Source organism: Malus sylvestris, chromosome 9 (assembly GCF_916048215.2).
Source record: "Malus sylvestris chromosome 9, drMalSylv7.2, whole genome shotgun sequence".
In the NCBI taxonomy this organism is placed as follows: Eukaryota; Viridiplantae; Streptophyta; class Magnoliopsida; order Rosales; family Rosaceae; genus Malus; species Malus sylvestris.
In genome coordinates, this window is record NC_062268.1 from 10,826,415 (window position 1) to 10,843,444 (window position 17,030).

The 17,030-nt window shown below is 39.0% G+C and overlaps 2 protein-coding genes, 2 long non-coding RNA genes and 1 pseudogene across 4 annotated transcripts; 1 reads left to right on the forward strand and 4 right to left on the reverse strand.

The window, feature by feature from the left end:
* Positions 1-826: 826 nt before the first annotated feature.
* On the reverse strand, positions 827-2,424 carry LOC126582383 (UDP-glycosyltransferase 71A15). Its single transcript, XM_050246529.1, has one exon. It carries the CDS (start codon positions 2,375-2,377, stop codon positions 962-964), a length of 1,416 nt encoding a protein of 471 aa, XP_050102486.1. The 5' UTR covers positions 2,378-2,424; the 3' UTR covers positions 827-961.
* Positions 2,425-4,928: 2,504 nt separating this feature from the next.
* On the forward strand, positions 4,929-5,956 carry LOC126582392 (uncharacterized). The gene is made up of 3 exons (XR_007609489.1): positions 4,929-5,086; positions 5,181-5,292; positions 5,796-5,956. It is a non-coding gene; the product is annotated as an uncharacterized LOC126582392 (long non-coding RNA).
* A 3,544-nt stretch (positions 5,957-9,500) lies between these two features.
* On the reverse strand, positions 9,501-11,289 carry LOC126582378 (putative UDP-glucose flavonoid 3-O-glucosyltransferase 3). The gene has a single exon (XM_050246524.1). The coding sequence runs from the start codon at positions 11,203-11,205 to the stop codon at positions 9,754-9,756; it is 1,452 nt and encodes a 483-aa protein (XP_050102481.1). The 5' UTR covers positions 11,206-11,289; the 3' UTR covers positions 9,501-9,753.
* A 272-nt stretch (positions 11,290-11,561) lies between these two features.
* Positions 11,562-12,514, reverse strand: LOC126582394 (uncharacterized). Its single transcript, XR_007609491.1, has 2 exons — positions 12,098-12,514; positions 11,562-12,018 (listed from the first exon to the last, which is right to left on the reverse strand). It is a non-coding gene; the product is annotated as an uncharacterized LOC126582394 (long non-coding RNA).
* A 2,418-nt stretch (positions 12,515-14,932) lies between these two features.
* On the reverse strand, positions 14,933-16,604 carry LOC126582385 (UDP-glycosyltransferase 71A16-like; annotated as a pseudogene).
* Between the last annotated feature and the right edge of the window lie 426 nt (positions 16,605-17,030).

The following is a 17,030-nucleotide window of genomic DNA, read 5'->3' on the forward strand; positions in this document are numbered from 1 at the left end:
GCTTAATTTGTTTATAAAATTTGGACTTGTTGGATACTCTTTTTGCATTTTATCATTTTTTTATTATCTTATCCATGGATTTCACACTAGTATAATTTTTTGTAAGTATCAATATGCACTTATTTACAAGATATACAAGAAATTTACCTAAATCCTCCTAGGCCGCCTAGGCGCTAGGCGCCAACCCGCCGTCCGACTAGCGCCTAGCGTTTTTTAGAACCTTGGTAGAAGAGTAACAGAGACCAAAAAAAAACCACACATAAAATGAATGCAGAGGATTTAATCACATACGTAGACAAAGAGTGGGGCTAGCTGTGACTATTTGTTTTGGTAGTGTATAGTGTGTATAGCAGCTGATGAAATAGACAGCTCATATCAGTGAACTTAAGTCCCTCATGATTCCTTGAATATCACGCAACTGCGAACACAAGACTTATCTGCATATATTGAGGTCAGAAATGGGGAAGTGTATATATATTCTCGCGCATAGGATCGATGGATTACAAGTTTACAACAAACACCATGTAAAGCACAAGAATGTAAATTTATCTGCCCAAAATAAATTGATTGAGTGTTAAAACATGTCTATTAAGTTATTAGTTGGCAATGCTCATAGTTTGTAATGAAGAGTTGGTCATCTGGAGCTTCCATTATCAGTTAAAAAAAACTCTATGTTGAAAATGATGATCCAAATTAATTTTTAGGCATGCATTAGGCACACATGCCAGCTGAATTGATCAGTACAGGGCCATTTTCTGAAAATCTCGACATCAAGGTTACTTGTTCACACATACGTAAGGAAGTTAGATTTTTAGAGAAGAGAAAATGTTACCACAAGATTTTGAGATTTGATATGTTGAACTATGTATTACAACGAAAAACTTACAATACAAACATTGCAAATTACATAACGTAAAAATAAGCGAGGAGAATATAAAAGCCCCCCCCCCCCCCAACCCAATTAAATTTGATCAATAAAACGCCCTAATGAAGAGTAAGAAGAACCACCATCCACCAAGGCTTTCTTGCTCTTTTCACTCATCTCCTTCACTCTTTTCCTTAGATCACTGTCAAGCTCCATCACTCGCCTTATCCCTCTTTCTATGTCTTCTGCGCTCACCACCACGTCGCTGTCCCTCCGATAATCCATCTTAATCTCCACTGCCAATCCCAACTCCACCACCAATTGAAAGGCATTCACGTTTTGCTCCGCGTACATTGGCCATGCGGCAATTGGCACGCCATTCCATAAACTTTCCAACGTAGAATTCCACCCGCAATGTGATACAAACCCTCCGATTGCCGGATGGCCTAGGATGGCCGCTTGCGGGGCCCAACCAATCACCTTCCCAACCGTAGCAGTCCGATCAAGAAACCCTTCGGGCAAGACTGTCTTTAGATCCTCGTAGTCGCTTGGCATAGCTCTCTTGCCTTTAGGTGGGGGCCGGCGAAGGGACCACAAAAACCGATGTCCGCTGTGCTCTAGCGCGCACGCTATCTCTTTCACCTGGGCCTCACCGAAACTTCCCATGCTTCCAAAACACAGGAACACCACCGAGAAAGGAGGCTGATCATCAAGCCACCTCAAGACATCCGAGACCTTATCTTCATCACTACTTTTGAGGTTCAATAAGGGTCCCACCGGATACACGGGTGGGATTTTATCACCAGAATCAAGATAATGAAGAGCATGCGATTCTAGCTCCATGAATGTATTAACCAAAATACCCTTGGTTTGTTTAAACCTGTTGACGGAGTTGAGGATTGTTTTGGTGCTCTCCTTGTCCAGAAACGAACCAGGCAAGACAGAGGCAGGGTAAGGGTTGGTGAAACTCGGGACGGCCAATTCAGCGGTTGAGCTCGTCAACTCAGTTATATCTATTCCCCCCTCGTCACAAAGCGATTGAAAATGGAACTTAAGTGCGAGAGTCGAAGCGTTGGAGGTGAAGAACAGGTAGGAGGGAACCTTAAATTCGTTGGCCACGTCCATTAGGCTTGCGCAAAACATGTCGAGCACGAACCCGGCAAGCCGAGGGTTCGACGTCGACTCAGACTGATCTGACTCGAGGAGTAAGTTGATAACGGCGTCTCTGACGTGAGATGTGTGATTTTCGACGAGCATTCTTAAGAAGGACCCGGGATTGGGGACAGTGTCTTGTTTGTCCGGTTGGGCTTCGGGGAGGTTGACGAAGTTGATGCGGTGAGAGATTGAAGAATCAGTGTTGGTGAATGGTTGGGCGTGGGGAAGCTTCATGACGAGGACTGTGATAAACAGTTGGTCGTCCCGAGCAACGAGTTGCTTTGCCATCTCGACCGTTGATACGATGTGGCCAATGATTGGGGCGGGAACGAACACTAGTTGTGCTGGTCTCTTCATCTTTTGAGAAATGGCAATGAAAAGCTGAGCTGTTTTATTTAGAAAAACTCTTTCATTTTATAGTAGAATGGTATGATGTCATGCCTTCGCTCATAGTTTCTGGATTCCCTACACGTCAAGATCTTAATTAATTTTCATACTGGAAAGACTTGGACATCAATAGCAAGAAGATAAAACAAAAGGTTGTCAAATTTTATTTTGGTTCCTCCACTAGCCGTAGTCTATGGGATAAGTACCACCAATTAAGTTTCACTTTTTATTTTGGTACTTACGTTTCATATTGCCTTGAGTAGAATGTTGAAGAATTGAAAACCGACATGGTTCACACGCGGTCAAGATTTCAGTTACTAAGCACACCATGTTCTATACAGTGGTAATCTTTTCTTCTTCTTTTCTCAAAAGCAACGAAAGATTCATCATCGAATTAGAATCTTGTTCACAATTAGAATGCTGGGGTTGGGTTTGTTAACAATTGGAGCAGTAGTATAGTCCGATATCAAGACGTCAGAGCGGGGTAAGCAGCCATTATACTAATCACAAAACGAAATTTTCTCAACTTAGTTACATGCACAATCAGTCATATGTTAAATTTCATCACAAAATATTTTGTTGTAAGAAATGAAGTCATTCAATACACGTAATTTAATATGTAGAGTTTCTGATGCGGAATTACATTCTTCAACAAGATTTCATTCATGGGAAGCCAATCAAATCAGCCCAATTGTGAGTGTAAAATAATAGGCACGAGTAAACCATGTCTAGTGTTGAAACTCACAATTGTAACCCAAAAAGCAAATAATAGTTCATTAATGAAAGAAGTAAACTGTGAAATCGGCAAATCATTTTCATTAGTTGTTAAGTAACGGTTCACGTAAAAGAATTCGTTAACTAAATCTGCAAAGCAGACTAATTACGTGGAAGAGTTGACGAAGTCATTAACTAAACAAGAAGTCATTTTGCAATCCATCTTTCACGCTTGTACCATCTCAATTAGAAAAGTGGTTGGGATTTGTCAAACTACTGGTGTAAGATGCAGCGTGACATAATTGTTTCAGAATTATATGAACCGACCAAATGTATATGACAACACAGTATTTTAATGCTAGTAGACTAATAGTGACATGTAAACAACACAAATAAAAAATAACAAATTTTCCTAGAAAATTTTCTTAAACTTTTTGAATTTTCAAAGTTCTCCTTAAGAATGATCAATAATCTTTACAAATCAAAGGGGAAATTTGATCAACAAAACGTCCGAAAGAATTGTAAGGGGAACAATCAACCATCAAGGGTTTCTTGCTCCTCACCATGTCCTTCAACCTCTTCCTCACGTCACTATCCTTCTCCATCATCTCCTTTATCCTACGCTCCTGTTCATGTGCCTTAACATTCGGACTCTCACCGTAAAAGTCCTTCCTGTACTAGATATTAATTTCCTCGGCCAATCCCAATTCCCTGTCCAACTCAAATGCATTGTTAGAGCATCTCCAAAAGAGATATCAAAATGTCCACTTAAGTTATAATAGTAAAAAAAGACCAAGTGGTCTCCAACCGAAATGTCAAATCCTACGTGACGATGACATAGATTGGCAGCAAGAGAGTTGTTGTCAAATTTAACAGCAGCTTCAAAATTAATTATTAATGCTTTTTATTAATTTTTTATTGATTTAATCATCATTCCAATTAATGTTGTTGTTGACCCCTCTGTTCTTTTTAACCCCGCCTGATTAATATATAAGGGAAACGGTACCATTTTGCAATTAATGTCGCAATTAAGTTTTTACTAATTTAATCGTTTATTTTATAATATAATAAAATAATAATTTAATTTGACTTATTGGGTGGACAATAAAAACTTTAAAAGTTGTCAAAATGCCACATAGGCTGTCAAATTTTAATTTTATGTTCAAAATTTGACATCTCCTTTGAAAATGCTCTTAGCCTCGTACAATGGCCACATCACGACCGGCACGCCAAACCATAGGCTTTCCAACTTGGAGTGTGAAATCTGATTCCCAGATGTCACTAATTAATCTTAGGTATACACAAAATTACTTTATTTTCGTTAATTTTAGAGTTTTAGTTACTTAGCTATAAATTTTGAATTTTCGTAAATAGTTATTTAAAATAGAAAAAATTAGTGTCCAGTCCTTAGTTTTTAATATTCATTGATTAAGACTTTATTAGTTTTTAGATTTTGATCAAAGTCTTTATCATTAATATATTAATGAATTACATGTAAGTTACATAATTTTTATAATAAAAATTAGTAATTGATTTAGAGTTTTAATACTCACACTGTCACAGCCCGTCCCGGAGGTACTTTTGACGGGAATGTGAAATGACGGAAATGCCCTTGTTGTTACTAAGGTACGTGTGTGTGAAATTTTATTGGTTCAAAATTATGCAAGGGTAAAAGAAAATATTATGTGAGTTGGTTCATTAATTTAAATTTTTGTTAAGTTGATTTGGGCATTAGAAATGGGTGGTGTGGATTGTTTTGGACCACACATGACCCTCTCCCTCTCTCTCTCTTCCCCGTGACTCCTCTCTCTCTCTCCTCCCTCACGATCTCTCACTCTCAGTCTCTCTCTTCCTCTCGAAATAGTACGGACGAACCCCAAAACCCTCCAAACTTGGTGGATCGACGATATTAAGGACACCACTGGACTCCTGAGGACACCACGAGCACATTGATACCAATCTCAGGTAACCTTTCCTTCGGAAACCCTAGTTTTTAAACTCCCCGTGAAGGTGCACTGTTCATGCACACGTAAATCCTTATGTTTTTGGGAATTTGAAGCTTGTAGGAAGCTTGGTGAAGTCCTAAGGAAGCTCGGAGTGCTTCGTTTGGAAGAATTGGATGTCGGGATCACCTAGTTCGAGTTTGGCCGATTTTCTTGGATTTTTGGAAGGTACGATCCCGTGATTTTTGGTGTTTAAAACTAGTTCAACGTGATAGTACTCACTTAGGGCTTCAATTTGGTGTAAAATGCGAGAAAAATGGATGAAAATCGAGTGAGATTAGTGAATTGGAAAATTTTCCAGTTTTCCGGTGACCGGAGTCCGGCGAGGGTAGGTCGGAGAAGAAGGAGGAATATTCCGTTAGTTTTAACAGAATATTCCTGACGGCAGTAACGGTAACCGTTAGTCCTGACGGAATATTCCGGGAATATTCCTGACGGCGTCAACTGACGCCGTCCGCATGACTCGCACGTGGCCGCGCGTGTGGGGCGCGTAGACCCGTGCCTAATTCGGCGCGTGGGGGCGCATGAGACCTCAAAAAATTATTTTAAAAATATTGCGATGCTCGTGAGGTTGTGTAGATCGCGTTGGTGTATTCATTTGTCAAAATTGAGCATCGTATGAGAAATTATTACGAAACGTTGGTGATGTGCTTTAAATAATGTCATTTTAGTTGTTTCGCATATAGGTGAGACGTATCCCGAGGACAACCGCATCCAGGGACGCCACGGGGGTTACGACCCGTCAACTTATCAGTGAGTGGGCAGTTTTGTTTTTGTATTACCTTTATACTATCGATTTTTCCCAGAAAATGAATTTATATGAAAATATGTTTTAAAAATGCCATGCATAGAATTATTTGAAAAATGTGAATTTCATATGAATTATATGATGGATATATGATGCATACATGTTGCATGGCGCTGTGAATGCACAGGTAAGTCAGGTGAGTTCATTTATTCATTGAATTGTTTGTTGTTGAGATGTTTTGAGCTCATAACCTGCACCCTAGGTGTTAGTGCTTGTATTATTCACCACACCGCACGCTCGCCTTGGATCCAAGTAGGTGGATGTCGTACATACCATGTGAGGGTTCCGACATGCTAGTCGTATAGATCACTAGGCGTGATTCCGACTAGTGGGTGACCTTAGTTATGTGCGCTGATGATATGATAAGAGAAGCACTAGAGCGTATTTTTACACCTTTCATCGTATAGACTACCTTACGTAGTTCCGAGTAATGTGCAGAGTAGGGCCGTATAGGTCACTGTGGTGACTCCGGCTTAGTGGGATATTGAGCTATTGAATTAATCATATAGGACCAACTGCAGGGTCTCCGATTGATTCCTTATTTCACCTGATTTATATTTTGAATTATGGCATGGCATGTTTTTCTTGAAAAATGTTAAAGATTTGGGATTTAAGTTTTGAGATTTCATATGGTTTTATATATATATATATATTTCTGGGAAAGTATACAGGTTTTACGGTGAGGGGTTAGAAATGTTTTAAATGAAATGTTTTCGAAAATCTTTGGTTTTACTGACCCACTCATTTTGTTTTGCGCCCCTCCAGGTTCTAGTTAGCAGTTGGTGACTCTCGAGGTCCTTTTCGGCATTCTGACAGACGTACTGCATGTAGGACTCACCTGCGGGTGTTGTACTTTAAATTATGGTCCTACTTGACTGCACTTAAACCTATGCTCTGAATTTATGTATTTGTATTAACTCGTCTTGTGTATGTTATTATTTCGCTTTCGTGTCGCACTTATGGTTACGTCACGCTCACGTGACGGCCAGCACGCCTTAATTCTCTGGGTCAGGGTGTGTCACACACCCTTATTAAAATCCTAATTAACTTTCAATTCAAACATTTTCAAAATATAAAAAATAAAATTAGAATAAGTTTGTACCCATTACATTTTTACAAAAAAAAAATTGATATGTACCAATTTGTTATATGAAAAATGTACCCTTTTTTTTAATACACAATATGTACTAATTTGTTATATGAAAAATGTACCCTTTTTTTAATACACAATGTACCCATTTTTTTTATATAAAATTCATTCAATATTTTCTCTAATCCATTTTAAAACTTATATGGGTACATTCTATTTCGTTGATTTGAAAATGTATTATGTCAAGTTTAATAGAAGAAATTTAATAATGTTATTAAGCCTAATATATTCTTCTTTTTTTGTCTTTTTGAAAAATGTACCCATGTTTTGGTACAATAATTTTTTGGTTAGTATTTTTTATGAACGTACTCATGTATAATATATATATATATATATATATATATATGGATACACACAATATATTGGAGAGTATAATTTATTTTTAATATTTTTAATCCCATAGATTATGGGTTTTATTTTAAATCTCATTAATATAAATAACTACAAATTTTATTTTTAAGTTAAAAATATAATAACTTATATAGAAACTAGCCTCTTGCCACACGCATACGCGTGTGGCAATTGACCTTTTTATATATTTTTATTTAAATAATTAATTTACATATTTTTTTTAAAATTATTTTAAAAAAAATGAATTAATGACTTGAAACCACCCACTAATGTGGGAGGTTTTGTTTTTGTTTTTTTTCTATAATTTTAAATATTAAATTCATTCAAAATAAAAATATGGTTAAATACTTTAGCTTCTTTTGGTTCAATTGTAATTTATGAAATTCTTAAAGGGCAATTTATGGTATTTTGAATGTTTCACCATTTTAGGGTGCTCACTTTATATATAGAAATACATTATTACATTACTGTCAGGGACTTCGATCAAAAAATAAAAATCACAAAGGTTTCAATAAAAGAACATTGATAATTAGGGACCGCATCCAAAGTGTCTATTTAAAATATGTAGACCTTTTAGGGTCATCCTTAATGTTTTTTAATAGAGTTCGATTCCACGGGTGCATAGGCAAAAATTGTTTGTGAAGTGGACCATAACTAAGAAATTACAAGCAACATAAGTCGGGTTCAAATAGTAATTTTAGACTTGCTATAAATAGCAAGTCAAAATATGTGGAAAAGGAAGTGGACAGCTGACCCGGATGTGACCCGTTTACCCTAGCGCGAACCAACTTCAAACCCGTTTCCTGCAGCCTTTTTCGACGCCTACTCGAGAGTTTTTCCGGCGAATCGAAGCCACCCACCACTAGAAAACAACTCAGCGTCACCCCAACTTTCATTTCCACCCAAATGAACATCGTCGTCTTCCCTGAGCTCAAGACGGCGATCTCGCCGTTCCTGCACTTTCTGACACCATCCACCACCACCACCTGACTCACCTCGACCCTAGAAACAAAACCCTAACTTTCATTTGGGCATTGGTGCAGCGAGCTTCCCACCAAATGAGGCTTTTCACGGCAATTTCATTGTTCTCAATCCAATTTCAGGCCCCGACACGGGTATAATATTGGGAAATACTTGGAAATCAAGCCAGATAATTAAAAAGGTATCAAATTTGATTTTGGTTCCACTAGTATTCGTAGTCCACTATGCAATTGCTTTGCCATTATGTATAAGTAGGTCAAAGAGTAGGAATTGAAAACATATATCTATGGATTAGCACTACCAATTAAGTTTCACTTTTTTTATTTTGGTACTCAGCACTTACCATATGTTTCATATTGTCTTGAGTAGAAAGTTGAACAATTGAAAATCGACCCGATGCACGCACATTCAATCAAGATTTCAATTACTTAGCACACCAATGTTGTTCTAGTTTAATCAACATAAAATCTGACATGTACTGTTCATTTGAGGATATCCGATCATGTTTGGACGATAGGATGGGGAGGGGAGGAGGAGTCTGGCATGTGTTGTTCTTACCATAGGAGGCCTCTGTGTATTAAGAGTGAATTTACTTAATATAAGTTGTAAATTATGATCTATCAAGTTTACTCTAAGATTACATCCTTTAAAACCATCTTTAGTGGACCATAAGTGCAACCAATTCGACATTGATAACCTTTTCGTTTTGTAAAGCAATGAAAGATTTATCATCGAATCGGAATCTTGTTCACAACGAAATGTTGGGGTCAGGGTTTGTTCACAATTGAAACGGTAATAAGGTCATGTCGGGTCAAGGGAAACCCGCAGTGATACCAACACAGCATAGTCAAGTAAGCGGCCAACTACTAATTACAAATAAAACTTTCTCAACTTAATTACATGCACAGTCCAACATATGTTGAATTCTATCCAAAAAAATTATGATGCAAAAAGTGAAGTCATTCAATACACGTAATTTAACTGCTTTGATTGGCTAGCAATAATATGATTCAATCAGTTGTTCATTAAATATTATTTTCTTTATTCTAAATGTAAATTCAACTGCTTTGATTGGTTTGTGAGGGGTTTTTTCTAGCAAGATCTAAGATTATTTATTTACTTCAAATATTTGACTTTCCGTTTGTCAATTCACGCATATAAATACGTTTACAATATGTAAATCACTCGAAATACGCCGTGATTCAAAAAATATCTTCTGCACGCTCGTGAGCGTGTGCATGAAGGCTAGTAAAAATAAAAGACAACATATTTTCCAAGAAAAATTTAACCCTTTGAATTTCCAAATTTCTCCTTGAGAATGATCATAATCTTTGACAAATCATAGGGAAATTTGATCAAGAAAACGTCCCAATGAATTGTAAGAGGAGCCACCAACCATCAGGGCTTTCTTGCTCTTCTCACTCATGTCCTTCACCCTCTTCCTCACATCACTATCCTTCTCCATCAACTCCTTTATCCCTCGCTCTAGTTCATGTGCCTTCACAACATTTGGGTACTCACCGTACAAGTCCCTCCTATACTCCATATTAACTTCCACCGCCAATCCTAATTCCCTCACCAACTCAAATGCATTTAGTTGTTGCTCCGCGTACACCGGCCAAGCGGCGACCGGCACGCCAAACCATAGGCTCTCCAACGTGGAATTCCACCCGCAATGGGACACGAACCCTCCAACGGCCGAGTGGGCTAGGATCGCCACTTGCGGAGCCCAACCTATGACCTTCCCAATCCCAGCTGTCCGATCGAGGAATCCTTCAGGTAGGACTGCCTTAGGATCCGAATAGTCACTAGGGGAAGCGATAATCCCCTTTGGTGGGGGCTGGCGCAGCGACCACAAGAAGCGATGCCCGCTCTGCTCCAACCCCGATGCTATCTCCCTCACCTGGTCCTCACCAAAGCTTCCCATGCTCCCAAAGCACAGGAACACCACAGATGAATCGGGCTGGTCATCTAGCCACTCCAATATATCCGACTTCTGCTGAGCCTGCTTCGAACCCACTTCGGTTTCACTGATCTTTAGGTTCAGAATAGGTCCCACAGGGTACACAGGTGGGGTCTTACCATCAGAAAGTGAATCAAGGGCGTGTGATTCCAACTCAACGAACGTATTTATCAGAATACCCTTGAGTTCTCTAAACCTGTTGGCATAGCCAAGGAAAGCTTTCGCACCATCCTTGTCCAAAAGGACGCTTGGCAAAACTCCAGCCGGAACCGAGTCGACAAAAGTTGGCAGTGTCAACTCAGCATCCGAGCCCTTGAACTCGCTTACGTGCTTGCCATACACGTCGCGAATCGTTTGGATATTAAGTACCAGCCCGAGAAACCCGGCCGGCGAAGTGAAGAACATGTACGTAGGAACTCCGAAATCATTGGCCACGTCGATCATTGTCGTGCAAACCATGTCGATGACAAACCCGGCAACCCGAGTCGACTCGGACTCTGACTCGGCGAGTTTGGAGACAGCATCTTTGACGTAGGGTTTGTGGCTCTCGACGAATTGGCTGCGGAAGGCGTTGGGACTTTTGCGCGTGTCGACGTCGGAGGCGGCCTGTGGGAGGGTGATGAAGTTGACACGTGACAACACGGGAGAGGATTCGAGGGAGGATATGTAGGCCTCTGTACCCTTGGATTCGAAGGGGAGCTTCATGATGAGGACTGTGATGAAGAGTTTCTCGTCTCGAGAGACAAGGAGCTTTGCCATCTCCACGGCGGAGATGAGGTGGCCGGTGCCGGCATAGGGGATGAAGACGAGTTTCATTGGTTGCTTCATTTGGAAATTTATTAGGAGTTTGATAGCTTTGGAGGAAATGAAAATTTAATTAGCTGATTGATGTACAAGCTTCTTTTCTTTAGATGTGTGTCTGTGTATGTATATACTATATATATACACAGATAAATATATACTCACTCTCACACACACACACACACACATTATGGATGTAAATGATGGAGGTGATGATCTCATGCCTTTGCTGGCATTGGTTAAATTGTTTAGTTAATTCGCAGGATATTTATAACAAAGACTTGGAAACCAAGAAAAGGACCTTTGGGGGTCAGAGAAAGTTTCATGCATGCCTCTTGGCCACAAATTACGGAAGAGAAATTGGAGTAGTGATCACGGGAATAGATAAGTTGTGTGAATATTCGAGAAAAATTATTAATAAAATAATACGATAAATTCTGTAAATGTTGGATAGAACCAAGGCAAAATGCCGCCGATATTATCGGTTTTTCACAATACCAATATTTTAATAGGTATCCAACGGGTTTTCGTCAAAATATCGCGATATTATTGATAATATCGATAATATCGCGATATTTCCGAAACTATCGCGATATTTTGGAACTGTACTACTCGGAGAAGAACTGGAGAAGAACGCCGGAGCTTCTACAGCTTCGGCCGACTGTAAAAGAGCACCCTAGACACCGATCTAGGTATCAAAATGAAATAGAAGACGAGATGAATGTTTTTATAAATTTCGTTTGCCGTGAAACAGTCGGAGGTGTTTAGAAAGTTCGTCGACACCCACGACCTCGCTGGAGATGGGTGTGCCTATTCCCGAGCCGATTTCGTCCCAAAAACCTTGCAAAAACACAATTTTGAACTTAAATTTCACATATAAGCTTCAACTAGAACAGAAAGAGGCAAACCCGAAGCTTACCTAACCGGAGAAATTCAAGAACCTCGCCGGAGTTCCTACGTTCGCCGAGTTGCAGAGACGAGAAGGAGAGGGAGAAAGACGAGGTTGCTAATGATGATGGGTGTCTTCCTGAAGCAGGTGCGATGGTGTGCGTGTGTGTATGTGGGTCTCAGACCCTCGGCGCAGAGAGAAAGGAGAGAGACAGTGCTGACGAGGGAGGAGCAGAAGGCGATGTGGGAGAATGATCGAGAGACCTTGGGTCTTTGTGCATGTGTGTGGGAGAAGGATCGAGAGACCTTGGGTCTCTGTGCATGTGTGTAGGAGATCTATGTGTGTGTGTGGGAGAATGGAGAAGGGAGATCAGAGAAGAGAGAAGGATGGAGAGAGAGAGACTGTGTGCGTGTGTTGTGTTGTGTTGTGTGCGTGTGTTGTGTTATGTGCGTGTGTGGTGGCGTGTCGGTGTGTGTGTGTGGTTGGGTCATCTGACTCACACTCACCTGACAACTTTTACAATCACTTTTTACAATTTCAGACCATGGACAAAAATAATAGTGCTTTCATAATGAAACCGTGTGCCATTGTGAGTCTGTGATATTCTTTCACATTCAAAACCGTGTGCCACTGTGAGTCTGTGATATTCTTTCACATTCTCAGAGGTGGAGTATCAGAGTCATTCAGAGCATTTTCGTTTCTTCTTCTTCCCTTACCCCTTTCAAAGTCATTCCAGATCCATTCCAGAGCTTGAACACAAAGGTTCCATATTTAAAGTAAGTTTACAAACTTATATTTATATTATTGTAATTTATACAACAACAAAAAAAATTTGTATGGACTCGTATGTTAATTTTTTTAAGTAATTAATACTTGCATGTTAATTTTTGTAAGTAATTAAGTAATGTTAACAATTACATGTTAATTTTTTTAAGTAATTAAGTAATGTTGTATAATTATTCCCTAGGATAATTTTAATATGTTTAATGTTATTTATTATTTTATTAATATTAGGTTTGATTATCAAATTGGATTATTATTCATTAATATTAGGTTTTTTAGTTATCAAATTGGATTATTATTCATTAAATTGGATTATTATCAATCTTCAAATGATTTTGCTTATGGACAAGGTCAACCAATCTCGGATCCATATGGGTGGCATGTTAACAATTACATGCAAAACTATTTTGAGGATTTATCATTTGATAACTACTATTCACAATACACTCACTCTACACATAGAGATGATGAAGATAGTGAAAAATTTGAACCTCATAGGAACTCTATGTGGTACTAAGTCACTCATGTATCTTACCATGCAATGTATAAAGTGTAAAATATTGTACTAATTCATTATATATAAATGATTATGGTGTGTTTAAACTTCTTTCATTAATTACTACATATTTTCTACACTCACAATGTTTGCCAGCTCGCTATATAATCAACTTGATAATGTTAAATTCATCATGCAATGCATTTCCTTCCAATTTTTTTTGATAAACTAATAGATAATTGACTAAATAAACATCCTGCAAAGTTTCAATAAAAATTTACAAGTTTTTCTTACAATTTCCGTGGTTTCCATATTATTTTTATCGATATCGATATTATCCCGATATTTCCATCGATATTTCCGTGTTTTCGAACTACCGATATTTCCGATTTCATCGATATTTAATACCTTGGATAGAACGGGAGAGTTCTTTGTTTTGAAATCCAACTACATAATATATATTTTAAGACTATCCAAATTAAAAATAAAAACTCAAAAATAAATCGGATAGAACGGGAGAGTTCTTTGTTTTGAAATCCAACTACATAATATATATTTTAAGACTATCCAAATTAAAAATAAAAACTCAAAAATAAATCGACGACTTGTAGTAGGACTTATATAATAGAGGTGTACCCTAATAATTACTTTTATTTATTTTTTTATGAACCAACGTTATTATCTACATTAAAGGGGAGAGAGAGTGGGCTTAAAGTTCACAATAGACTATCAATATTATAGTTCAAATTTATCTTTAGCAAGAATCGAATCTAAAAGTTATCACTTATAAATAAAAAAGAATATCACTAAACCGTAGTACGAAGTAACTAATAATCATTTTTTAATAGTTACAGAAAACATAATATTTCTAACATTACTCGTCAATCAAACGGACTTAAGTTGAATTCATTTTTAGGCAACTTTTTTCTTTTTAATATGCTTTATTTCTCCATCCTCACTTCCACGAGCTTATTCTTCTTCGTTCAATATTTTTCTTATATACATTTCCAATATTTTAAATGGAATTAATAAAGAAAGACGCAATGACCTGAGCTGTAAAAGAACAAATTTGCTTTTTGACCTGGGGGAGTCGTAGCCGACAAGAATACTGCAGTCTGAAGAAAAAGACAGATTCCGAAAGCTGACCCGGCATGCACCTTCCACCTCGTAATCTATGTCTTTTTCTTCTTTCTTTATTTAAATTATTACGATTTAATCACGTTAATATTTAATATTAATTTTTTTATAAATATAATAAGATAAAAAATAATATAACGTCAATATTTAATATTAATTTTTTTATAAATATAATAAAACAAAAAATAATATATATGAGAAGAAGAGGAAAAAAGATAAGAATAGAAGGAAAAAGAATCCTACTCTGTAGTAATTATATAGATATATTAAGGAAACAACGGAGCATGCATATTTATGACTCCCTTACCACGTGGTATCTTACTATGTTAGTGATTTCCGCACTACCTGTTTTTTAAATTTACACTCTTTCGTTTGGATTTTTCTTTTATTTCCTACAGAAGGAGGTCTGAAAGAGGTGTGGAAATTGCTCCCGATACTGTGCACGTCGATTAAAATGGAAATTAAAAACTGCTCATTGGACTTTGCATACTAAGAAATCATTGGACAAAGAAATCATTGGACTTTTGATTTGTTATTCTGCTAACAAGATAATTAAGCTGCACTAATTAATCACAGGAAGATCTGATCAATGAAACGGCCCAATGATGAGTGTGAGGAACCTCCAGTCCCAACTCCCTCACCTTCACCTTCTTCCTCTGCTCACTCTCAACCTCCATCACCTCCCTTATCCCTCTCTCTATCTCCTCCGCCCTCACCACCACCTCCACTTCCCTCCTGTAATCCATCTTAATCTCCACCGCCAGTCCCAACTCCCTCACCAGCTCAAACGCATTCAACTGCTGCTCCGCGTACATTGGCCAAGCCGCAACTGGCACCCCGTACCAGAGACTCTCTAGGGTTGAATTCCACCCGCAATGGGACACGAACCCACCCACCGATGGATGGCCCAAGACCGCAACTTGCGGGGCCCATCCTATGACCTTCCCTGTCCCGGCCGTGCGGTCGAGGAACCCTTGGGGCAGGACTCCGCTGGGATCAGCATAATCACTGGCGAATGGAAGTTCCCCTTTGGCGGGGGCTGGCGTAGGGACCACAAGAATCGGAGGCCGCTGTGCTCAAGCGCGGCGGCTATCTCCTTCACTTGGTCCCCACCAAAGCATCCCATGCTCCCAAAGCACAGGAACACCACCGACAAAGGAGGTTGATCATCAAGCCACTCCAAAATTTCCTTCTTTTTGGCCAGCTCCGAGCCTTCAGGGTCACTCTTCAAGTTCAGTATGGGCCCTACAGGGTACAGCGACGGGGTTTTGCAGTCGGTAAGTGCTCCGCGGCCGTGGGATTCTAGCTCCATGAAGGTGTTTACCAAAATCCCCTTGGTTTCTCTGAACCTTCTGGCATGGTTGATGAACTCTGTGGCGCTATCCTTGTCCAGATACATGCCAGGCAAGACTCTAGCAGGCATTGGGTTGACAAGACACGGCAAAACCAAATCAGGATCCGACTCCTTCAGCTCAGTGCAGTCCTTGTTCTGCTCGTCATGAAGGGTTTGGAGGTGGAGCACAAGCCCGAGAAAGCCTGCCCCGGACGTGAAGAAGACGTAGGTAGGAACCCCAAACTCATTGGCCACGTCTATCATGGTGGTGCAGAACATGTCGATGACAAACCCGACTAGCCTGGGCTTGCAATCAGACTGAAGGGCCTCACTAGTGAGCTTCGCGACTGCATCTCTGACGTGTTGTTTGTGATTTTCAACGAATAGCTTCAGGAAGAGGCTGGTCTTAATACCCTTCGTCTCTACGGCTTCCTCCGGGAGGTTGATGAATCTGATACGTTCGGCGTCGTCAGCACCCTTGAGCTTCAAGTTGGACTCCAAGGGCAGCTTCATGGTGAGCACTGTGATGAAAAGCCGGTCGTCTCGAGCAACTAAGAGCTTTGCGATCTCGAACGAGGACGCAAGATGGCCAATACCTATGGCAGGAATGAACACTAGCTCTGCAGCTTGCTTCATTTTGGAGACGAAAAATAAGTGAGATGGAGATAACTACAGATTATCGGTGCTAAGTTTAAGTGTTCACTGGTGAATGGTGAGATAGGATCAAAACTCTCTCTCTCTCTCTCTCTATATATATATATGTATATATATATATATATATATATATATATATATATATTACACGTAAGTATGTATGTGTGTATACATATCGAAGCATGCACATCGATTGTGGTGTTTTATATAACAAATATAAACCACTCACAATTCTTGGAGCTTTCCCTTGGCCCAACCACGAAAGGACGTACAAAGCTTTCATGTTATCTTTTTAGTAACGACAGTGCTGGTGACCTTTTGAGGTGATAAATCCTGCATTGCCACACACATAACGATGTTTATATGTATATGGTGTACGTAAGGAAATCGGTTTCTTCCGTAAGGGAAAAAGGAGAAGCACCAAAGTATATTTAAGTAGAAAGTTGGAAAAGAAAATCTCCATACGGCTCAACAAAGTTAAAATAAGCAAAAGCATTTTTTTAAGTCTTGGCAGCAACGAAAACTTAGTAGAAGATACTACGATCCGATTATTGTATATA